Source organism: Polypterus senegalus, chromosome 13, assembly GCF_016835505.1.
Source record: "Polypterus senegalus isolate Bchr_013 chromosome 13, ASM1683550v1, whole genome shotgun sequence".
NCBI lineage: Eukaryota > Metazoa > Chordata > Cladistia > Polypteriformes > Polypteridae > Polypterus > Polypterus senegalus.
Genome location: NC_053166.1, coordinates 12,787,149 through 12,803,318, shown reverse-complemented (window position 1 = coordinate 12,803,318; position 16,170 = coordinate 12,787,149). Strand labels below are relative to the sequence as shown.

The 16,170-nt window shown below is 40.0% G+C and overlaps 1 protein-coding gene across 4 annotated transcripts in view; it reads right to left on the bottom strand.

Annotated features, from left to right (window-relative positions):
* The window catches only part of gria1a (glutamate receptor, ionotropic, AMPA 1a), a 396,095-nt gene that overhangs the window by 196,852 nt on the left and 183,073 nt on the right, over nucleotides 1–16,170 (bottom strand). For all 4 annotated transcript variants that reach the window (XM_039775539.1, XM_039775541.1, XM_039775538.1 and 1 more), the window contains exon 5: nucleotides 5,636–5,689. In XM_039775539.1, coding sequence (XP_039631473.1) covers nucleotides 5,636–5,689 — 54 coding nt within the window. The remainder of the gene's footprint in view (nucleotides 1–5,635; nucleotides 5,690–16,170) is intronic.

Below are 16,170 nucleotides of genomic sequence, written 5' to 3'. Positions count from 1 at the left end.
GGTTTGTACCTCTTGTCCTCATAAGTGATGGTCGTCCCAGGCGAACGGTGCTTGTAGGCACAGCACCTACACAAATGTGTTTAGCCCCACGAACAGCTGGGAACTGATCGGCTGATGCTGGTACCTCACGTTTGTGTTCAAACTCCATCAAAAATCGGAGTCCGACAAGTCAGAGTGTGATTCAGGAAATTGAGGACAAATGAAGCAACAAGGCTGGCCTTCCTTCTAGCAAAGGGAATCAAACTAAAATGAAATGGAGAGTTTTATCACAGTTTACAGGGGATTATTATCCTCTCGGGCGGCATGGTGGCGCAATGGGTAGTGCTGCTGCCTTGAAGTTAGGAGACCCGGGTTCGCTTCCCGAGTCTTCCCTGCGTGGAGTTTGCATGTTCTCCCCGTATCTGCGTGGGTTTCCTCCCCAAGACATGCAGGTTAGGTGCATTGGCCATTCAAAATTGTCCCAAGTGTGTGCTTGGTGTGTGTTGGTGTATGTGTGTGTGTGCCCTGTAGTTAGGATATAGCGGGTTGGATAATGGATGGATGTTATTATCCTCTCATCTCTGAATTTTGACAAAAGTCAACATCTGCCTTGAAAGAGTTAAAATCCTTTAAATGGTCATTACTCCAAAAAATGAAGGGAACGCTTAGCCTTCACAGTCTAACACCAAGTCAGGGTTATCAGTCTGTCCATTAGGGAAGCAGAAGCCATTGTGCTTTGGTGCAAATGAAAGGAACAACAGGTGACTTGGGGCCTCATGTATAAACGGTGTATACACACAAAAATGTTGTGTACTCCCATTTCCACGCTCAAATCGCGATGTATAATACCTAAACTTGGCGTAAAGCCACGCGCATTTTCATGGCAGCTAAAATGCTTGGCATATGCAAGTTCTCCACTGGGTTTTGCAAAGTGTGGTTTCCCTTGCATTTTTAGGTCCATATCCCTGACGCGGCTTTATCATATACACTGGAATTAACTGCATAGTGTTGATTAGTTTAATGCATCTGATTGTAATTAACCAGTAACAATATAATAGTCCACAGGATGGTCAATCTATTCTAAATACCATAGCTGCTTTAGCGTTGTTACTCTCACTGCACCTTTTTCGTCTTCTTTCAGCTGCTCCTGTTAGGGGTTGCCATAGCGGATCATCTTTTTCCAGTATTTATATCACTGTATCCGAGTGTGGAATCACAGCAGCAGCTGATCGGAAAGAGAATTATCGGTATACAGCATCAAGCATACGCTGCCTCAGCCATGTGCACAGTCTATTTGAACTTCTCTCATACGCCAATCACTTCAGAGCCATTCATGTATGGACCTCGCTGTTCAGAAACAGTTTCATTCCAAGAATTATAAACACACTCAATCAGTCCATCAAGTGCTCCTTGTAGAACTGTTAGTACTTATAAGTACAATCATCTCACTGTAAACTTGCGATACAGTTATAATATTGCACAACCTGAGCCACTTTATACAATGCGTATTTACATATGATGACAATATCATTTTTAAGATTAAATACAGCAAAATGTTTATTATATTATACAGATAAAAGGTCAACATCATTTAAATAATCTATATTGTTAATAATTAAACATATGAGGATACGGTGCCGCAACGCTAGCAAGGAGCTGGTGCCCCGCTCACGGATTGTTCCTGCCTCGCGCTGTTTTCTTGCTGAGGCTGGCGTGACGCTGGATGGATATATGGATGCAATAATTAAACATGTACTACGAAGATATTTCAATGTTTCTTAAAAGTTTTGAAGAATCGGCGTTCTAAGCCTACAGATGGCTTAACGTCTATTACAGAGCTGATTGTGTGGCGATTGGGTATTTGGGGAAAGAAAAGTAAGGACAGGAATTGGAGGTTAGTACGATTGAAAGAGACAGGACTGCTGCAATGAATTATTTCATCAAAGGTCACACATGGTGCAGCAAGCATTTTGCGGGAGGCATGAACAATCACTGCACCACCGTGTTCCCATGTTTAATAACATGATTTAGCTCCTATCATCATGAAAATGACATCACGTATACATCTCAGTATTTTAGTTATTCAGAGAGCTGTAATATCACAAATGTGATGGATTCTGTGTCCTGTCGGAGGAAGAGAAAGCCGGTTTGAGAAGCACGTAGTGATTCACACACATAGAGCACATAGAAGATCAAATACAAAACAAAACATTGAACGTGCTACTTTAGTTACGATGGGATTTGAGAAACTAGTAAATTAAACGATTTTAAGGTGAAGTTTATGATGTTCTAATTTAATGACAAAATAAACTACGTGATTAAAGTAGAAATTTCGAGATTAAAGTTGACATTTCGTGCTTTTTTTCCCACTGTGTCCCTATTTTTTTCTCTGTACCCTAATAAACTCAGATGGTGGGCTACAACTCGCCTTTTCACGGCGACTTTGATATCTGACAGCTTCTTTTTTATTTCAGGCACTGTGCGACTTTGTGAACTTGAGCTTACGAGTTTCTCTGCCACTCTGTCACTCGATCAGCTTCCTTTTGTTGTTTATATCACTGTTTAAACCAACAAATCGTACGTTTTTCTTTGCCTCCACTTGGTATTCATTAAAATTCTTTTATTTTCCTTGTGCTTTTGCCATTGCCTTTTCACAGAATGTTGAGCTTAAGGGCTATTTATATTGATTTGCATATTCAAAGAGGCGTAATTCTGGGAACAGTTAGTGGTGTGGCAGCAGGCGCGTGCACATGCGTTACTTTTCACACTGACTGGGATTTATGGAGCGGAAGAACGCGGAAGTTGGCGAATGCACAGCATCTTGAGTTATGCATCTGGATTTTTTTGTGCGTACGAGCATTTCCACTTTTGTCCTTACGCCATATTTTAGTGTGAATTCTTCGCACAGAGTTATGCATGAGGCCCCTGGAGAGGCCACAGTAAGTCACCCCCCCAATAAAGAAATGGTGGTCACAGTCAACTTCTCTCTCCTTATCCTTCCTGGCTGATTCTTCTCTGGTTTTTGTGTTTTGCTAGTGTCCTTGTCACTATGGGTAGCATAAAGTGGCACCTGCTGTCCATTCTGGTAGTCCAGCTCCTCCAGAATGGCACATCCATACGTGACATCACAGGAAGGTTCGATGCGTCTCTCAGCACAGTCTCAAGAGCATGGAGGAGATACCAGGAGGAGAGCTGGACAGGGCTGTAAAAGGGCATCAACCCAGTGGCAGGACTGGTATCTGCTCATTGGTGTGCCAGAGTCCTACAGAATGACCTAAAAGCTGGCTACTGGTATGCATGTCTCTGACCAGACTGTCACAAACAGACTTCATGAGGGTGACACAATGGCTCGACATTCTCTAGAGCAGGGGTCCCCAACTCCAGTCCTGGGGGGCCGCAGTGGCTGCGGGTTTTCATTCTGACCCTGTTCTTAATTAATGACCAGTGTCTCCTGCTAATTCACTTCTTTTGAATTCATTTTAATTGACTATTTCGTTCATTTCTTTGAGTAGTGTATTTTTCCCTCGTCAAGCAACTGAAATACAGTATCCCATGGACACAAGTACTGGTGCATCCCAGTCTATTGATCATCATCAGAGATATTTCTACACCTAGACCACAGGTAGTCTACCTGTGGTCTCTTCAGTGGACCAGGCCTGAATGGTAAGGCACAAGCTGGTCTATGGTAGGTCCCACAGCTGAGGTATGAGGTCAAAGAAATTGCCTGCAGAGCTTAGGATGAAGAATGGTATCAAGTCACCAATCTGGGGATGGTCTGCAGAAAAAATTGGCAGCGATGAAGGTTCCTAAGAATAAAGTGTCCTCCGTAATTGTTAGCGTGATGAAACCAAGATAAGCATCATTTCTGGAGAAAACCTGGCACCACTGATCACGTGTCATTCCATAATGATGGCCGCATCAGACCTCAGACTGGGCCAACAATTAACCTTTCAACAGGACAACACAGGAGTAGTTTAGGAACAACTCAGTCAATTTTCTTGAGCAATCCAGCCAGAGCTTTGGGGTTAAACTCAATTTAACATCTCTGGAGACAAGTTATGTGTCTGTCCTCCAGTCCACCAAGACCACCCTGCCTCCGACTGCCACCCAGGTCACACTCCTCCTGAAGGTGGTGGGTCCACAAGAGGGTGGTCCCACATTGCATTTTTAGGCTGTGCCTTAGCAGCCCCTGTCTTGCTAGATGTTTACCATGTGGGCAATCCCATCAAGCCTGGCTTCAGGTGGAGGACCCATGGTAATGCCATACAGGGTGGGTTACTTCTTTTAAATGTGTGTATCTGCTACTTGGCCCTGGGAGGCTCCACCAGGAACTTCTATTCCAGACTGTTTTATCTTGGTAGAGTAATATATATTGCTCTACTTTCCCCTATTGTATTAATATGTAGCTTTAGAATGCCTAATCTCATAGACTTACCACTATATATAACTTATCCCCACCTTCCCTTCTATATCTATAACCTCAGGCAATTAGATGTAGTAAAAAGACAAGCAGGAGTTAAGTTACACATAAAATAATGTATTATTGATAATATTCATAAATAATAACAAAATGCAAAGTACATTTGAATATTGGCAACCATACAACCTGATAAAATGGTGATGTGTAATTCAGGTGGCACACAGACTTGCAGTTACTTAAAATGTCTCTAGTTAAGGCATCGTTGGTGCTCAGCTTTCAGCCACATGTCTGTTCAATATGGCTGCTGAGCTGTGCTCTTCAATGTGTTGTCTTCATCATCATATGTGGGTCAGTCAGAGAGAGAGAATGTGGTTGAGCAAGTACATTTATAGATGTTCCCTCCAATTCCTAGAACCAATAGGATATCATGGTACTTAAAGGCCTCTGAGACTAGCCAATTCCAAACAGCCATACCTCAGACCAATGGGTGAAATAGAACATCTTATCTCCTGCCCTAAAAAGACCATATATTACACTAACCTGGCTTTGTGTGGGGGATCAAACTGGTTTAAGACACATCCCCCCAAATCCTGTCATAAAATTACAAAGAGACAGTCGTAAAAAGGGTTGGGGGTTGTGCAAACATGAATACCTCTCACCACTTGGTTTGCCTAAATTATAAATAAAGACATACAAAACATTTATCAAGTTATATGTAAAATCTCACATCACAACACAGACAATATAACATAAGCCTATTAACTGGCAGCAGCAGCAGCTGTCCTGCTTATGTTGATGTGGGAGAGCGGAGGACACTCGGGGAGTTCAGTACGACTGGACATTCTACACCATGATGTAAGAAAAATGTACAAACTCTCCAGAAAAGGCACCCAGGTCACAGGTAGTATCAGGCAGCATCATAAACCAATGTGACAGTCAGGAAGCTTAAATTACCACACATGCTTCAATAAATTTTTATAATGCATTTTAGAGAACACACCATAAGAAGAAGCTTTACAAAGAATACAAATGAAAGCAGCAAGCTCACAAATTAGAATGCAAGACTAAATAAGAGCACAGTGGAGTACAACAGCATGTATGATCACAACAATCGATTAAATGTCACTTCTAAAAAGTTATACTGCACTTGTATCACTTCTTCTACAGAGCTTTACAAAGGCAACATCCCAGGCAGCCACGTAACACACATCTGAAGGAAACAGAAGGTCCACTTACCAGATTGGCAAATATGTAATGGTAACTTTTCACGTGTTTCCCCATGCTGATTATCTGTAAAGAAAAATGAGAAAATCTTGAGGGCGCCGTTCAATTTCTATTTCATCTGCACATAAATACAAAGCAGACATTCCACAACAGACTGGCTCTGTTTATAACTTAGAGGACAACTGCATGACAAAAGTAATTTGATAATCCAAGTTCTGTCCATGAGGGCTCATGACTTCATGTCCAGATCAGTGGGATTAATTTAAAGGCTGAATAATGGATCACTGACTCACAAGATAAACACAGCAGGTTTGAGTGGTCAGATGTATAGGACTTGGTTACGTCAAGAAATTCAGAAATGCCAGAGGATAGATATATAGATAGATACTGTATATACTTGTGGATAAGTTTTACCCCGGATAAGTCATTTTATAATGTTGGTCGTATAAGTCGAATGCGGAAAACTCATGCTACTGATACAAGAGATTATGATATGCTAACGCCCACCTGAGAGAGTAACCACGGGGCACACAGCCTTTTATTTCTATGTTGGTACGGAAATGCGCTGTTTTAGCGTGTGCTCCTAACCTCTCTCTCTCTCTATTGTGCCTTCGTGACCACACGGTAATACCCGAACTATTCCGAATCGTCGTTTGCACTATTTTGTGATTTTTCTATCTCACACCCTCATACACCTTTATCGTAAGAGCATCCCTTACCTAGGATGAAGCGTTTTCGATCAGAAGAAAATATGAAGCTGGTTTTAAATTACTGTAAATGTCGTTGAAGTAGCGAAAGAAATTGGTAACTCCGCTGCTGCAACAAAATTCGATGCATGTGAGAAACTGGTGTGAGATTGGAGGAAGCAAGATGTTAAAAAAATTAAGTGTTGCATTTTTGAACGGGCGTAAAGGTTGGGGTCTGATTTTATGATCGACGTTTCAGGTTTCAAGACCCGACTTATACGTGATCACATACGGTAGATAGATATTACTTTTAGCATAGTAGGCAGGATGGATAGATAGATAGCAATTTTATCATATCATGAGGTTAAACTATCAGTTCTTTTCTATCTTACAAACTTTTGACCTCGTAACAGCAGCAAATTGGAACATTAAAAGAGGAAATATTAGCCAACAGAAGGCAGAGAGGTAAAACTTGCGAAAATGAAACTCGCTGCTGTAAAAGGTCAGCCTGGCAAGATGAAAGGTCAAAACCTTAAATGGCCTGCAGTACTTCTTTGTATTCCTTGCTCTGCGCTCCAATAAACACATGTTATTGGCAATATACTATTAACCCAATTGTGCTCCACTCACTTAGAATCTGGAACCAATGTAGAAAGCATTTTAAGACGGAGAGCTTCTATCTGTGGCACTTCTGCAAGAGGACCATCTTTTTCAACCTTCACAAACATATGATAATATAATAATAATATCTGGAAAAAAATTTGGAATTAACTTGCTTAGAGATCTTTATATAGACAACGTCTTTGCATCCTATGAACAATTACATTCCAAATTTAACATTCCAGCTACACATTTCTTTCACTATCTTCAAATCAGGAACTTTGTTAAACAGAACCTTCCAGATTTTCCTCATCTTGCTCCCACATCCATGCTGGAAAAAATATTGCTCAATCTCAAGGACTTAGACTGCATCTCTACAATATATAAAATCATTTTACAATCCCTCCCTTTCAAAGGACACTGGGAAAAGATCTCTTAATTAATATATCAGAAAAGGAGTGGAAAGTAGCAATGCAGAGAATTCACTCGAGCTCCATATGTGCAAAGCATACAATTTTACAACTCAAAATTATATATCGAGCACATCTGTCTTGACTAAAACTCTCCAAGATGTTTCCAGGCCGAGATCCAATCTGCGAACGCTGCAAACTAGTCCCAGGCTCGCTGGGTCACATGTTCTGGGCCTGCACCAAATTAACATCATTCTGGACGAACATTTTTCATTACCTTTCAGACAGCCTTGGACTCACAATCCCTCCTAACCCATTAACAGCTGTGTTTGGGGTTCTTCCAGATGGGTTTAAGGTGGAGAAGGACAAACAAACTGTGATTGCATTCACTACACTGTTGGCACGCAGACTCATTCTGATAAACTGGAAGAACCCAAACTCTCCTCTTTTCAGTCAGTGGGAAACCGATGTGTTATATTATTTGAAATTGGAAAAAATCAAATACTCAGAGGATCGGTACAGACTTTTTTCAAAACCTGGCAGGATCTAATCAGTAATATTTTAAAATAAGCTCATAAAGCACAGAGAACTTATTAATTTAGGTATGTTTACAGGTCTTAAATTTCACGCCGTTTGGCTTGCTGTCTCTCTCAGGGGTGGGGATCGATTTGTTCTTAACTCAATTTTTCTTTTTGTAAAAACTTGATTGATTTGTATGGATTGTAATAAAATTAATAAAAATAAAAAAAAACCTAAATGGTAATATGATCCATTTTTTTTCTGGACTTTCCACATGTGACAAACTGAAGGCCTTGATCCATTGGTTATGTTCTTGCATGCCTTGTGAACATCTGCTGACGAGGTCTGTCAAAATGACATTGCACTGAGAGGGGCTTTGTGGTGTTATTTACGGCTTCTTCTTCCTCTTTAATTTTTCTTAACCTTTAAAGTTTGACTTTCATGTACAAGATGTGACAATTTAATCCCAGGAATGGCCGCATAGTGTCACCCGTGACGTAATTTTAAGCGAAATCACACGAGTATTCGTGTTTGAACTAATATGTGGTGTCACACACGTGTGATTAGGGGGCAGGCAACGGGTGCTAAAGATTGCAAGATAGGGGTATGAAACAGCATATTAATGCCTTTCTCTGTTCGTCACTGGATCCAAAGTCCGACTCCACGTGAATTCTTCAGCTTCCCAGTAACTACATTTGCGTATCCTGTCCATTGCTGTTTACTGACATCTCGTGATGACTTCATTTCCGGTCCCTCTCCGATGTCCCCAACTCATCTCTGCCCCAGTCTATTTACGTCATCCTCAATTCCTCTGCCTCTGTAGTTCTTCCGGCCACAACTCCATTAAAGCTCCGTTTGTCATTTGTTCCAATGCCAATTGTCATATTCAGGCATTCTGACTGGTGTATCCGTGTTTTTTGGTTGACCGAACATCCTACGGTATACAGGGACGGATCCCCTACCCTTAATCTACTCTCTTGTGCCTTTATTTCTTCACAGTGCGTAAACTGCAAGTTGATAGAGCCAGTTGTTAGATAGCTATTGAGAAGGTAATCGATATCTGCGTGTACACTATGGCATAAAAATGGTGATTGAAATTTAGATCAATGTATTCATATAAAATTTTGTATGAAAATCGGCAAATGTGCTACTCAAACGGTACAACTGTTTGCAAGTGGCATATAGTGAAGATGCCATGAAAAAGTCGAGTGTGTCTAAGTGGCATAAGAGGTTCAAAGATAGGCAAGAAAATGTGACGGAGCCTGCAATGGAAATCTACAAGTTCACCGCACCCTAAAAAAAGCATGCATGTCGCGTTCACAGGTTTATATCAAGCTGGGGTGTTTCTTCGATCACAAGGGAATAGGCCACCAAGAATTTACCAAACAGGGACAAACAATCAACCAACAATGCTCTTTAGAGGTACTGAAGAGATTACAAGATTCCGTTTGAAGAAAAAGACCCGATTTGTGGCTCATTCATCATGACAATGCGGCAAGTCACACCGCGCGAGACTTTCTGGCTAAAGAAGCCATTACCCAATTAGATTGTCCTGCCTATCCACTTGACTCAGCTCCCTGTGATTTCTGGCTATTTCCAAAAATTAAAAGCTGTGCTGAAAGAATCAAGATTTTCTAATATGACTGATAAACCAATAGAATGTAAGGCAGCTGCTCGACAGTATTCCGGAAAATGAGTTCCAGGCCCGCTTCCAGAAATGGGAATGCCGTTTAAGTCCGTGTACAGATGCACAAGGGAAGTACTTTGAAGGCGACAGTTGCCACTAGTCTGCAGTTCCACGTGTATATTTTTTAAAGGTTCACTCCGGGAATTAAATTGTCACACCTCGTATTTATCTGTTATCTGGTGTTTCATATTAGTTTGTATCCTGTCTTACAATGTCATCTTTGCTCTTATTCCTGTTGTATTAAGCGTGAAGTGCTCAGTCAGTCAAACCCACTTAGTCCTGAACAGGTTCGCGGGGGTCTTTATCAAAGGCGCCTGATGACCCCGACTCTCTTGACTCACTGACCTCAATGTCTTACTTGTGTTTCTGAGTGGATGAGTAGCCATTTTCTCAAAGTAAATAAGGAGAAATCGAAAATCTTAGTGATTGGCAAAAATGGATATAATGAGGTTATAGAAATAAACTTGATCTACTAGGCTTAAAAGTGAAGACAGAGGTAAAGGATCTGCGCTGGTATCCTGAAGGTTGCCGATTCGAATCCCCGTCAATGCCAAAAGAGATCCTACTCTGCTGAGCCCTTGAGCAAGGCCCTTAACCTTCAATTGCTCCAAGGGTGCTGTACAATGGCTGACCCTGCCCTCTGACCCCAAGGGGTATACGAAAAAAAACAAGTAATTTCTTTCAGGATTAATAAAGTTTTTTTTTGTTTTTTTTTTAAATTATTGACTCTGACCTAAATTTTAAATCACATATTAATCAGATTATTAGAACGCCATTTTTTCACTTAAGAAAGATAGCAAAAGTTAGACCTCTTATGACTTTGCCAGATGCTGAGAAATTAGTTCACACTTTTGTTTTCAGTTGATTAGATTACTGTAACACACTCCTCTCAGGACCACCCAAAAAAGACGTCAATTGATTACAACGAGTGCAGAATGGAGCTGCTAGAATCTTAAATAGGAAACGAAAATCTGAGCACATCACACCAGTCTGAGCGTCACTGCACTGGTTACCTGTGCCATTTAGAATTGACTTTAAAATACTGCTTATGGTTTACAAAGCCTTCAATAATCTGCTCCATCCTATATCTCTGAATGTCTTACACCTTACACTCCAAATCGTAACCTTAGATCTTCAAATGAGGGTCTGCTTAGAATCCCAAGAGCAAAACTTGAAAGCTTTCTGCTGTTATGCACCTCAAATCTGGAATAGCAGACTGTTAGAAATTCGCCAGGCTAATACGGTGCAGCACTTTAACAAACTGCTGACAACTCATTATGCTAACATGGCTTTCTCATAACTTCATTTTAGTGCAACCCTGATATTCTGTACATGCATTGAATTATCATTTTTATCGTAGCTCCACAATCCATATGAACTCCTACTTTCTCTGCTGCTGTTTTTCCAGTTTTCTGTGGTGGTGATCTGCACCCCCCAAACCATCTGATCAGGGCACCGTGATGTCCCTCCATTGATGGATTGAAGGCCAGAGGTCCACATGACCAGCATCGTCTAATTCTTCCACAAGCTGCCTGAACACCATGAGGACTGATTGAGATAATTTATATTGGGGGGCTCGGTGGTCTCGTGGCCTTGGAACCCCTGCAGATTTCTTTTTTTTTGGTTTGTCATTATATGTCCTCCCTGGCCATCGGACCTTAGTTTTATTCTATGTTAATTAATATTGCCTAATTTTATTTTTATTCTTATTTTTTTTCTTTCTTCATCCTGTAAAGCACTTTGAGCTATGCTATTTGTATTCAAATGTGCTATAGAAACATGTTGTTTTTGCTGGAGCTTCTTTCAGCTAGCATAGGGCACAAAGCAGGAACAAACCACGGGACAGGGTGCCAGTCCATCGCAGGGCAAACACTCACATTTACATGTATTTATTTGTCCAATCCCCTTGGATCCAAAATGACTTAAACATTAGAGATATAATTGGTTACATGCCATTTTGTTTTCTCCAGTTGGAGCAGATGAGGTGACTTGTTTGGGGTCATTCAGTGTCAGTTGTGGGATTCAAACCCACAACCCCGGGGTTTGTAGTCCAAAGCCTTAACCACTAGATGGCACTGCCACACACACTAACTGCACACCAAGGCCAATTTAGTGTCACCAATCCACCTAACCTGCATGTCTTTGGACTGTGGAGGAGGACATGCCAACTCCACACAGGGTGGACCCGCGAAGTGAACCCAGGTCTTCTTACTGTAGGGCAGCAGTGCTACTACTGCATAAACTGTGCCATCCAGTGGGAAAGGTGCTATATAAATAAAGAGTATTATTGAAGAATCCTAACTCTCCTCTTTTAAGTCAGTGGGTAACTGATGTTTTATATTATATAAAATTGGAAAAATCTAATTCTCACTTAGAGGATCTGTGCAGAACTCTTTCAAAACCTGGCAGGATCTGATCAATAATCCATCCATTATCCAACACGCTACATCCTAACTACAGGGTCACGGGGGTCTGCTGGCGCCAATTAGAATAAGCTCTTAAAGTACTTAGAAAGCAGATTCTCTTCCCATTTCTTTTTCTTCTCCATTTATCTTTATCTGCCTATAAAACTCATCAATTGATTTATTTTTATTAGCTTTAAGTTTTATTCCGTTGGCCATGCTCTCTTTCTCAGGAGTGGGGGTTGATTTGTTTTCAATCCTATTTTTTGTAAAAATTGATCTATTTGTATGGAATGATTACAATAAAATCAAAATTAAAAAATAAATAAATAAAGACTATTATTTATTACTATTATTATTATTAGTAGTAGTAAGCTAACTCTCCATAGGCATAAAACTGTAAGTCAATACAGAGGTGATGATTGGGTTAATAGCCCAAAATCATCAGCATTAGAGTGAGGCCAATTTAATAAAAAGCAACATATTGAAGGGTGGAATTTTATTGCCGTTGAAATGCTAGGTCTTAATAGAAGAAATGCTTACATTATGTAATTATCTGGGGGAATCCTAATCATGAAAGTAAATTGTTTAGAACAAGAACAGATAATGAAGCAGATGCAGCCAAAGAGACATGCTGATAGTCAGGGACCAGAATCTCTTAGGATGGCTGCTAGTTGTAATAATAATTAAAAAAAAAAATGCAATAATCTTTTATGAAGCTACCCACGCCTACCGTGAGTGTGCTAATTGTAGGCTTAGTCTGAGAAATGCATTGAAATCTTCCATCCTGCAAACAACTTAAACTAAGGATCAACATGTAGACAACGTTCATCTTCGGACATCTCGTCCCTTACAGACCCCCAACTGAGGAACAGACAGTTTATCGCCATGTTATGTCTTTCTGTTTATTGCGGCTTTACTTTAGGTTTGGTGTTCCGTTTCATAATTTTTAGTATGGCTGCGTCACAGTCCTAAGTTCTATTGCTCTTTGAGTGCTCACCCTTGTGTCGTGATCACACTTTTAATTTTGTTAGAATCTTTCCACGGTCTCAAAACATTATTGAAGCTTTGTTTAAAGGGTATCTGTTAAAGTTCCTCCCCTTGCTTATGTTTAAAATTCTTTTTTATGTCTTTTGTGTTCATTTTTGATTCACTAAGTTATATTTATACTGCTATTTGTCTATATATTCTCAGTCAGTCATCGTCCAACTCGCCATATCCTACCACAGGGTCACAGGGGTCTGCCGGAGTTTGTTATGTAGTTCCTGCAGTTCTCTGATGTTCCTTGTGTTTTGTGGGTGTAGGCCCAAGAGGCGGAGCCACCATTACCTCACTTCTAGGGAACCGCCCCCTGCCTACGAGTTCCTTGTGGCTCATTGAATGAGGAGAGTTTTGTATTGTGAGTACTGCCCTTTTTTTGAATTATTTGGTTTGTGTCATAAATCAAGGTTGTTTTAAATTAATTTTGAATAAGCATTTTTTTTCAGGATTTTCTAAGGTAAACTAGATCCTTTATTTAAATAGAGCCTTTGGTTATTATTTTTGAATTTTTATTTTACATTTCTCAAAAATCCACAATGCAAGTTTGGGTATTGTTGCCATTAAATTATAAAAGACTCACCTCCTCCAATGGTCATAACTTTCTTCATAATTAGGGTGAGGCAATACAAAAACGTCTGGGACAGTAATTCAGTGTTCAACTTTGTTACAACTTCCAAAAAGACTTCCTGAGGCATTCATTTGTGTTTGATTTTGGTTGTGACCCCAAATTTATTTATGGTTCTCACCCTGGTCTAACCCTTGACACCTTGTTGCAGGGTTTCTAGTGTTCTCTCGTCTTTAACCTTTGGTTTCGTATTTGTCTTCTCTTCCTGGCCCTTCCTAACACGTCAGTTGGCTACGGATAACACAAGTTTGTTGTAAATTTTGCCTGTCTTTGAATTTTGCTTACTGGATTTTTCTATTCTGACTTTTGTATTTTAGACAAAACCATCTTCCTTGTTATATTTTGGTGTGTTTTAATATTTTTCTTTCCATTCATTTGTTCAGCTATTTCTTTTTCTTTCTTTCTTTTTTCTATATATGAAACACTATATATTAAAAATTTCCTTTATGTTAGATAGATAGATAGATGATAGAAAAGGCACTATATAATAGATAGATAGATAGATATGAAAGGCACTATATAATTGATAGATAGATAGATAGATAGATAGATAGATAGATAGATGTGAAAGGCACTATATAATAGATAGATAGATAGATGTGAAAGGCATTATATGACACAGATAGATAGATAGATATGAAAGGCACTATATAATAGATAGATAGATAGATAGATGTGAAAGGTATTATATGACACAGATAGATAGATAGATAGATAGATAGATAGATAGATAGATAGATAGATAGATAGAGTGGACTATGGCCAGCCAGTCATCCCGGCCAATACCCCCAGGCCGCCAGGTGGAGCTCTCCTTGCATCATGGAGGTGCCCCGAATGCCAGCAGGAAATTATGGACATTGGAGTTTTCATCCACAGCCCTGCTGGATACCACAGGGGCCCCTAGATGGCGCTGCAGGGAGGAGCAGCGAGACTTTTGCGTACAACCCGGAAGTGCGTTCTAGTCACATGGACAAAGGAACCTACGTTCTTCCGGGATGAAGAAAAGAGAACTTTTTATCTAACCCGGAAGTGATGGGTTAAGCAGTATAAAGGATTGTGGGAAACCCCAGACAAATGAGCTGAGCTGGGTGGCAATGCGTCTGGGAGAGTGGAGGATTTATTGATTATTGTGTATTGTGGATTATTATATGAGTATTGTGGAGTGGAGGGTGCTTTGTGAACCTTATTATTATAATAAAAATTATATTTGGACTTTTACCTGGTGTCTAACGTATTGTCGGAGGGTTCAAGGGAGCAATAGCACCCCTATATGTCACAATAGATAGATAGATAGATATGAAAGGCACTATATGATAGATAGATAGATAGATAGATAGATAGATAGATAGATAGATAGATAGATAGATAGATAGATATGAAAGGCACTATATAACTGATATTTTATTTACAGTCATATTATAATGAAAAGGTGTTATAGACAATTAAGAATAAACTGGCCTGTGACAGTTTAGAAATTATCATCTAAATTAAGTTGTTTTTCTTTGATTAATCTGTTTTTTCACCAAAATAAATGTTTTTCTATTAATGCTTGTATGTATGTGTTTATTTTTCTTTCTTAACCCCTTCTGTCTCGTTCTTTCTGTTTCACGTGCTCTGTGTATGTATGGACTGTATGTCTTTTGCTTACATATCCATATTCTTTCATTCCTTCAATTGCCAATTCATTTTTATGATTTTCGCCCTGTTCAGTCTTTCTTTATTGTATAACAGCATAATGTCGCAGATTAGCTGCCTCCTCTCCATCAAGATGGTTGAAAACTGTTTGGCAGACATAACAACTTGGCTTTTCATGACAGCTGTTGCTTATTATGAGCTTGGAATTAAAAGTTTCTGAAGCCCTCCCTCCTGCCTTAAAATTCAAGTAGAGGCGCCTGCCATCAAGGAGACACTTCAGCGCTCAGACGTTTGCAGTGAATTGGCCCTATAATCTGTTTGCTTGTATTCAATTCAATTGCAGTTATTCTACTTCGTCTATGCTGTTTTTCCCCTTTTAATTCATTAAACCTGAAAATCCCAGCTACCACCCACATCCAAGGAGTTTGAGTTAGCGTGCTCTGAAACACCAGATTGCTGTTCCGTCTTGTGCTCGGTGTTGACAACTAAACCTCTCGATTTCAATAACACTACATTAGAAAAAGCAGATTATGAAAATGGACAGAGGAAGAAAGGATGGATAAAAAGCCCAGCGTGAAGCTGAAAAAGTGTGACGTTGCAGTTTAAAGAAGTGTGGGAGATGTGGTGTCAAAACAGCAGGAGAAAATATATAATCAGCATAACACTGTGACAGCCTCACTCATTTGATTTGATGGATATCAAGAGAAGATGTTCTGCTGTCTTTTTAGTGAAGCCAGAGACAAAACAAAAAACAAGGACAGCTTTTATAACATCTGCCTCTGAATGTGTGAATCAACAGAACTGATCCAGTAAGATGTGCAGAGCAAGACTCAGTGCCCCCATACGCCTGCACCTGAAGCATGGCAAGATGGCATTAAGGCAGAATGTGTTCTCTTGAATTTCTCAATTCCGTTCGTAGTGTCTTTTTCTTATGACATAATT